Raw genomic sequence first — 9,476 nt, forward strand, 5'->3', positions numbered from 1 at the left:
TCTTCTAGGATTTTTTCTGTGTTTTCTTTGGTCTGTCTCTCAATCCTTTGAAGATACCTAAATATCATTCTTTTGAATTCCTTATCAGAAAGTTCCAATGCTGCTTCTTCCTCAGGGATGTGTTCTGGGTCTGTATCCTGCTCCCTTGTTTGTACTACTTTGTCCTGTTTCTTTGTGTGGACTGTGATGGTCTGTTGTCTCCGTGACATCGTGGCATTGTTATATTTAGATCTCTGTTAACTGTTTGTGAAGAACAGCCAAGGGTGGTTCAGGCTCTTCTTGGTGTTTTTTTTATCGTTGGCCTGTTGGTGGAGAAGGAGGTAGTAGCTCTTGCTCAGTAAGTGAAGTTGCAGGAGGTGTGGGTGTAGTTGTGTCTTATGGGGACTGTTGCTGTCTCTTATTCAGTTAGACAAAAATTATAATTGAATAACAATCAAAAAACTAAAAGCACGTGGACAAAATACACACCATGTAATCACACAGGAACAGTAACCAAAAAAAGAAAAAAGGGAAAAAGAAGAAGAAGAAAACCCTCAATATCTGGGGATAGGGCATTAAGAGAAAAAAGGTAGAGGAGGAGAATAATGAAGAAAAAAATGGGAAAAATGCAAAAAAGAAAAACAAGGAACAGGATTAACCATGAGAAAAAAATGGGGAAAGAAAAAATTAAATTAAAAAAAAGTTTTGTTTTTCAACTAGGAACAGGGAAAAGAAAAAAAGCTGAAAACTAGGACCTGGGAGAGGAAGACTAAAGAATAATAGTAAAAAGGACAAAAGTATTAATAATAATAGTAGCTTTAAAACAGATAAATACAAGCAAAGTAAACACCATCAAAAAGAAAGCAAAAAAGAAAAAAATAAAAATAACAAAAGAGGAAAAAAAATATTGGTGGAGGACAGGGCAGGGCACCCAGGCTGGGATGGAGTTCCTGCGGGCCCAGAAGGTGGGTGGGAGTGGGGGATGGCTTCACTTCCGTTCACCAAGCAGGTGTGGGGTATAAGAGTAATAAGAGGAATGTCACACTTTTTCTGTCGTGCAGGTCCGGAGTGTTCTTTGGGTAGCTGGCAAGCAGAACCTGTTCTTAAACCCCTGGAATCTGAGAGAGCACTGTTTCTTTAAATATCCAAAATGGTCAAGCCACTTGTAAACATTAAAAATGGCGGCATCCTCCGGAGAGGCAAAAGTCCACCACTCAGCCCGCCCTTCTCTTTGCCTTCTCTGTTTATTCCCCAGCCACCAGAGCAGTCCTCCATGCAGTTCCTGGCTAGCAGGGCTGATTTTTAGGTTAATTCTTAGGTCCTACCACCACTTGGCACTCCCAAGCTGTCTGTGCTGTCAGGATTGCTCAGGATTGCTGTCAGACTGCAGCTCCATTTGTCTCTTTTTTTGGTATTTTCATGCAAATTCTTCTGCTAGTTGGGGTTTAGTTCACTTCTATATCCTTCCCTTCAAGGCTCACAGGTCGAGGATTATCTTCTGGTCTGTGTTAATTGGTTTCCCTTTTCTTTGTTGAAGAGGGTCTGTGCAGTCTTTCTGCCTAGTCCATTATCTTACCGGAATGCCTCCTGCTTCCATTGGTGTTGATTGTGGAACCAAGAAACATAAAGTCTTTGACAACTTCAATCTTTTCTCCATTTATTGTGACTCTGCTTATTGGTCCAGTTGTGAGGATTTTTGTTTTTTTTATATTGAGGTGTAATACATATTGCACACTGTAGTCTTCAATCTTCATCGAAAAGTGCTTCAAGTCATCCTCACTTTCAGCAAGCAAAGTTGTATCATCTGTATATCACAGGTTGTTAATGAGTCTTCCTCCAGCCCTGATGCCACATTCTTTTTCATATACCACTTGTAGCTTCTAAATTTTATACTTAATGGTACTCTGGGGCACAATGGTTTGCATTTAATTGTAACTGAAAGGTTGGCAGATCCAATCCACCCACCAGTGCCTCAGAAGAAAGACCTGGTGATCTGCTTCTGTAAAGATTACAGCCATTGTAAGATCATAGTCATTGAAGATCCTATGGAACACAGCTCTGCTCTGAAACACATGAGGTCACCATGGTCAGAACTGACTTGATGGCAATGGATTTTTTTCTTTCTTTCTTTTTTTTTTTGGTGAAGTGGTTATTGAATCCTCAAGCTAGCACATCTCTCATTTCTCAAGGAGCCATTGGATCTGGGATACTTATATTAAAAAGATAAACAACCAAACTGCGGATATTTGGGAATAATGTTAAGAAAAACAAAACAAAACGTAAGTTAGCTGCAGATGTTATAAAAGGGAGCAAGTCTTGGCAATAGCAATTTGCTCCAAGATTTGAATCATCATGAAAATGGTATGCCAGGGTCATCTGATCTCCTGTAACTTCACAAGGGGGAAGAAGAATCAAGATCAGCAGCCCAAGGCTGATTTCTATGAAGCAGAGGTCAGACATACCTTCTTTCTCAAAATGCTTTACTAATTCTGACACCAGCCATGTTTTCCATTAGCACTGTCTACTTTTCTTCTGGGTCTGCGAATTCATTTCAATGGCCACACACACCTCAGAGACAATACTCATGATTATGGGGTTTATTAGGAAAGTAACAGGTTATAAGTCAGAATCAGAAATGGCTCAGGATACAGTTCTTTGACCAGGACAACCTCTTCTCAGCCATGTTAGTAGGCAGGCCTCTCTCTGGCCCTCAGTCCTTTGAGGATTTTAGCCTCTTGGCTAGTCTCTACCTCCTCAGGCAGTGTTACAAAACTCTGCAGTCCTACCAATAAGTGCCCACTCCATTAGTAAGCCTCAGCCTGAAGGCTCTCAGCTCTGTTGCTCTGGTGGGTCCCTGACCCTGGCTCTGTCAAGTTCCCAGAGGCACTCGGTTTCCTTGCTCCATAGGCCAGGAGGCCCACTGTGCTATCTCCTGCCAGTATCCTGGTTCTGTTGCCTCTGTTGCTATTGTTTCTCTACAGCTGCTTCTCACTACCTCTTGCTCTCTCCAGTATTACAGCTCTCTGTCTTCTGGATCTAAGAGGTTTCCCATTCAGGGATCCTGGATCCAAAAGACATGGTCCATTTTTGGTTCTGTTTTTTGGTGGTGGTCAGTTCCCCCTTTCTCTGCTTGCTTCTCTCTCCTTTTGTCTCTTGTGAGATAAAAGACATGGCTCAAGCAAAGGTGGTGACTTGAGTAACGATGATGCATCCTACCTTAATCCTGTGTCATTAACATAGCAAACAACTCACTCCGAAATGGGACCATAACCACAGACACTGAGGCCAGGATTTATCACACATCACAAAATGGGAGATAATTACATCAGATCACAAAATGGAAGACAAAAATATCAGATCACAAAATGGAGGATGACTGTATCATTATGTAACTGCCAAATTACATCATTACATAACAGCCAACCACTGAAAATCATGGCCCAGTCAAATTGACACATAACCTTAACCATCACAGATTCTATACACTTTATTTGCATTTCCTGCAAGCTTTCTAATCTGTGTGGTAGGCCACATGGACCTTGTTTGCATGTTGTTGTTGTTGTTGTTAAGTGCCATCAAGTCTACTTTAACTCATAGAGACCCTGTGTACAACAGAATGAAACACTGCCCAGTCCTGTGCCATCCTCACAATCCTTGCTATGTTTGAGCCCATCGCTGCAGCCACTGTGTCAAGCCATCTCATTGCAGGTCCTCCCTTTTTTCTCTGACCCTCTACTTTACCAAGCATGATGTCATTCTCCAAGGAATGGTCCCTTCTGACAATATGACCAAAGTAGGTCAGATGAAGTCTGGTCATTCTTGTTTCCAAAGAGGATTCCAGCTGCACTTCTTTCAGGACAGATTTGTTCTTTCTTCTGGCAGTCTATTGTGTTTTCAATATTCTTCACCAACACCACAATTCAAAGGCATCAACACTTCTTCAGTCTTCTTTATTCACTGTCCAGCTTTCACATGCATATGAGGTGATTGAAAACACCATGGTTTGGGTTAGGTGGCTGTTAGTTTTCAGAGTGACATCTTTGCTTTTTAACACTTTAAAGAGGTCTTTTGCAGCAGATTTTCCCAGTGCAATATGATGTCTGATTTCTCGACTGCTGCTTCCATTTGTGTTGATTGTGGATCCAAGTAAAATGAAATCTTTGACAACTTCAATCTTTTCTCCATTTATAGTGATGTTGCTTATTGGTCCAGTTGTGAGGATTTTCATTTTATCATGTTGAAGTATAATCCATACTGAAGGCTGTAATCTTTGATCTTCATCAGGAAGTGCAGCAAGTCTTCTTCACTTTCAGCAAGCAAGGTTGGGTCATCTGCATATCACAGGTTGTTAATGAGTCTTCCTCCAATGCTGATGCCACATTCCTCACATAGTCTAGCTTCTTGGATGATTTGTTCAGCATACAGATTGAATAAGTATGGTGAAAGGATACAACTCTGACTCACACCTTCCTGATTTTAAACCATTCAGTATCTTGCTCTGTTTGAATGACAGCCTCTCAGTCTATGCGTAGGTCCCACATGAGCACAATTAATGTTCTGAAATTCCAATTCTTCTCAATGTATCCATAATTTGTTATGATCCACTCAGTTGAATACTTTTGCAAAGTCAATAAAAGACAGAAAAACATTTTTCTAGTATTCTTTGCTTTCAGCCAAAATCCATCTGACATCAGCAATGATATCCATCATTCCACATCCATTTCTGAATTCAGCTTGAATTTTTACAAGTTCCCTGTCAATATACTGCTGTGACTGTTCTTGAATTATCTTCAGCAATATTTTACTTGTGTATGATATTAATGATATTGTTTGCAATTGTTCTGTGGGATCACCTTTTTTTGGAATGGGCATAGATAATGATTTCTTCCAGTTGGTTGGCCAGGTATCTATTTTCCAAATTTTTTTTGGCATGAGTAAGCCTCTCTAGCACTGCATCAGTTTGTTGAAACACCTCAATGGTATTCTGTCAATTCCTGGAACCTTGTTTCTTGCCAATTCTCTCAGTGCAGCTTGGACTTCTTCCTTCAATATCATTGGTTCTTGATTATATACTCCCTCCTGAAATAGCTGAACATTGACAAATTCTTTTTGGTACATTGACTCTGTGTATTCCATCTTTTGAGGCTTCCTGCATCATTCAATATTTTGTCCACAGAATCCTTCATTATTGCAACTCAAGGCTTGAATTTTTTCTTCAGTTCTTTCACCTTGAGAAATGCCGAGTGTGTTTTTCCCTTTTGGTTTTCTAACTCCAGGTCTTTGCACATTTCATTATAATAATTTACTTTGTCTTCTTAAGCTGCCCTTTGAAATCTCCTGTTCAGCTCTTTTATTACAACATTTCTTCCATTTGCTTTAGCTACTCTCCATTCAAAGTAAGTTTCAGTCTTCTGACATCCATTTTCATCTTGTCTTCCTTTCCTTTCTTTTTAATGACCTTTTGCTTTCCTCATGGATGATGTTCTTGATGTCATCCCACAACTCATCTGGTTTTCAGTCATTGATGTTCAATGTGTCAAATCTATTCTTCAGATGGTCTCTAAATTCAGGTGGGATATAATCGAGGTCATAGTTTTGCTCTCATGGACTTCTTTTTCATTGTCTTCAGCTTCAACTTGAACTTGCATACGAGCAGTTCCACAGTCAGCTCCTGGCTTTGTTTTGACTGATGATACTGAGCTTCTCCATTGCCTCTTTTCACAAATGTAGGCTATATGATTCCTGTGTATTCCATCCGTCCATGTGTAGCTGTCATTTATGTTGTTGAAAAAAAGTATTTGCAGTGAGTAAGTCATTGGTCTTGCAAAATTCTGGCATGCAATCTCCAGCATCATTTCTATTACCGAGGCCATATTTTCCAACTACTTACACTTCTTCTTTGTTTCCAACTTTCACATTCCAGTCACCAACAATAATCAACACACTTTGATTACATGTTAGGTCAATTTCAGACTGAAGAAGTTGGTAAAAGTCTTAAATTTCTTTATCTTTGGCTTTAGTGATTAGTGCATGAATTTGAATGATACTCATATAACTGCTCTTCCTTGTAGGTGTGTGGATATTATCCTATCACCGACAGTACTGTCCTTCAGGCTAGATCTTGAAATGGTCTTTTTGATGATGAATGCAGCACTATTCCTCTTCAAGAATGGTGTCATTCCTGGCATAGAAGATCATATGATTGTCTGATTCGAAGTGGCCAGTACCTGTCCTTTTCAGCTCACTAGTGCCTAGGATGTCGATCTTTATGTGTTCCATTTTATTTTTGACAACTTAAAATTTTCCTAAATTCATATTTGTACATTCCATGTTCTGATTATTAATGAACGCTTGCATAAGCTCACCTAATCACTGAAGGAAACCCACAAAGACTATTGCTAGAAGGGTCATATTAAGTAATTCACTACACCACCGTCATCAATTCAGTCAGCATTTACTGGGCACCTACTCTCTACAAGACGGGCACTGAGGATCATAAACATGCACAGGCTTGATCCCTCCTTTCATGGAGTTTGTCATCTGATGGGAATGCTGATGGATGTCAACAATTCTAACATAAGGGCATTTGAAATGTGCTCACATCATCATGGCAAGGTGGAACAGGGGGAAGGATCAAGGCATTTAAGATGGATTAGAGAGGAAGAAAAGGATTGTAAAGAGATCTTCTCTGAGATTCACACCATCAGCCAACAGCCATAGATACAATGGTTGCCTCCTTGCTCCTCTTTTGGAGGTGTGTGAAGGTCCTAGTCCCCGAGAAATGTATCCTTTCCTGGACCTGTGTCCATAGGCTTTCAGGTATATAGTTTGATAGCAGCACAATTCAGGAGACAGTCAGTCTCTGCTGAGTTCTATTCATCCCTAAGGATTTTAATCTGCACAGTAGAGAGGCCTTAGGAGTTAGAGACCTATCCCTCCGGAACTCTAAGAATCCTAACTCAGACACAGGAGAATAATGATCAGAAAATGGGTTCACTATGCCAAAGCATAATTGTGCTAGATACTCATTAGGCTTGCTAGAAGAGAATGGAAGGAATGGGAATTATGTACTTAGGCCTAGACAATCTCTTTGCTTGATACACAATCACGTTTTGATTTCCCTGTTTTGAGAATGAGAGTAAGATAAATGCTTGTTTTACAATAAGAGAACAGTACACAAATGAATATACTACTATTGATTTAGCAAGAGAATCAACTTGTTGATTGAACTACAAGTTGGAGTGAAGTGTGATGTATGTGTGTGTATGTTGGGAGGGAGGTTACTGGAGCCCCTTGCCTTTCAATTTTACTGTCCTTTGTGAGGATTAAATGGGAGCTCTGGTGGCCTAGTGCCTAAGACATTTGACTGCTAACCAAAAGGGGTTGAACCACCAGCCACTCCTTGGAAGGAAGGTTGGGCAATCTACTTTCACAGAGATATCACTTCAAAAATCCACGGAGGGATTGCTGTGAGTCCAATTGACTTGATGGGTGTGAGTCCAATCAACTCGATGGCTGTGAGCTTTTTTTTTTTTTTTTTGCATACACGCATATATAAAACATACATACACACACACACACATATACATATGGAGCTCTGGTATCACAGTGCCTAAGGCATCTGACTGCTAACCAGAAGGGTGGTGCTTCAAACCCACCAGCCACTCCTGCGGAAGCAAGACTGGGCAATCTACTTCTGCAAAGATTTACCACCTTGGAAACCCAATGAGGGTCGCTATGAGTCAGAATGGACTCAATGGCAGTGGGTTTAGTTTTTGGTTTTCATACATATGTATGTATATATATATATATATATATACACACACACACACACACATATACACACATATACATATTCCTTGTGTTGTGCAAACAGTTAAGGCACTGGGTTACTTAATCTGAAAGCCTGGAGGTTGAGACCACCCAGAAGCTCCTTGGAAGAAAGACCTGGTGATTTACTTGTGAAAAATCAGTCATTGGAAACCCTATGGAGCACAGGTCTACTCTGATGCATGTGGAGTCACCATGAATTGGAGTTGACTCATGACAACTGTATATATATATATATATATATATAATGAATGCATCAATTCATTTAATTCCTCTGAACAAATCTATGAGGTAAGTTCTACATAATTTATCCACATTTCACAGATAATAAGATCCCTGGGTGGCGCAGTCTGGGCCAGGCTGCTAACCCAAAAGTTGCTGGTGGGAAGCCACTCAGCCATAGGCCGAATATCTAGGCCTGGGGATTGGTTTCCCTAAAGATTACAGACAACCCCACTCAGCCTACTACTCTCTCCAAATGAACACATAAACAGATGCCATGTTTCACAGATATAAGAAAATGGTTACATAGAAATTAAATAACGTCCACAAGGTCATTAAGCAGGATTTGAACTCAGCCGTTTACACTCCAAAGCCCATTGATGGTTCTTAAAATCACCCTTGATTGCTGCTTGGATCCCTACTGTACTGAACTATTACATTGCTATCAACAACTTCCCATACCACAGTTTATTTTTATTTTTAAATTGATTTTGGGGTGGTAGGTAGGATGGAATATATACTTTTTACAATTTTGCTGAACATTTCTGTCAACCTTGGCCCTAGGGCCGAACATTTTCGCGACCGCGCGGTGGAGCCCGAGCTCCCGGAGTGTGAAGTTGTGCTGCTTTGCTCAAGGGATCAGTTATGCCGTGTCTTCTGCTCTGTAAATGAACGTCCTGCTGACTACCACAGGCGCTCTGACAGTCGTGCGGCGCCACCTAGTGGCCAGGAGCCCCGCAGGGGGCTCCTGAGAAGGTGCGCGCGGATCACAGGTGGAATGCGCGGCCAAGGCAGTGATGGCCCGGTGCCCCCCTCGACGCCCAGACTTCTGTAGACTCGAGGTACTCCTGTCCCGACCGTGCCACCCTCAGCCCGAGTCTGGCTTATCCCGCGGGGACGAAGCAGAGGGTATGCCCTGAGTCTTTCCATTTACAAGTCCAGGGCAGATGGACCTTTTTTTTCAACCTTTCCCTGGAGCTGCCTGGGTCTTCTCCGCGGAGCAGACATCTGTAGTGGGAGCTTGGATGCAGGCGAGGGGGACAGGAATCGGTGCTCCCGCTAGGGACCATTTAGGGCACAGCCTCCCACTTGTGGGACAGCTTCCAACTTCTGAGCCTGGAGGTAGGTCTTACTTCAAGCATCTTTTCTCCACCTTTGAGGAGGTGAGGATTAAGTTCAGAATGGGATGGTTTTGCCTAAGGACTTTTCTTAACAGAGCTCTTTCCTATTTCCTTCAGTTCTTAAAATCCACGCATTTATGTATATAATTATTATATATATTTCTTTATATTCGCACTTCTTTTTTTATTTTATTTATTGTGATTTGGGTGAAGATTTACAGAGTGAATTCAATTTCCATACAGCAGTTCACATATACTTTGTCTCATGTCATTGACCACAGTTTACAATGCAACAGCTCCCCTCCCACTTCCTCCCCATAGTTA

General features: G+C 41.2%; 1 protein-coding gene across 1 annotated transcript in view; it reads left to right on the top strand.

Annotated features, from left to right (window-relative positions):
- HNRNPLL (heterogeneous nuclear ribonucleoprotein L like) overlaps nucleotides 1–8,866 on the top strand; it is a 97,531-nt gene extending 88,665 nt beyond the window's left edge. Inside the window, exon 14 of the mRNA XM_042781544.1 lies at nucleotides 8,596–8,866. Coding sequence (XP_042637478.1) covers nucleotides 8,596–8,866 — 271 coding nt within the window. The remainder of the gene's footprint in view (nucleotides 1–8,595) is intronic.
- The last annotated feature ends 610 nt before the right edge of the window (nucleotides 8,867–9,476 follow it).

Source organism: Orycteropus afer, unplaced genomic scaffold (assembly GCF_000298275.1).
Source record: "Orycteropus afer afer isolate SDZICR_OR568_19922 unplaced genomic scaffold, OryAfe1.0 scaffold00131, whole genome shotgun sequence".
Classification (NCBI taxonomy): Eukaryota; Metazoa; Chordata; class Mammalia; order Tubulidentata; family Orycteropodidae; genus Orycteropus; species Orycteropus afer.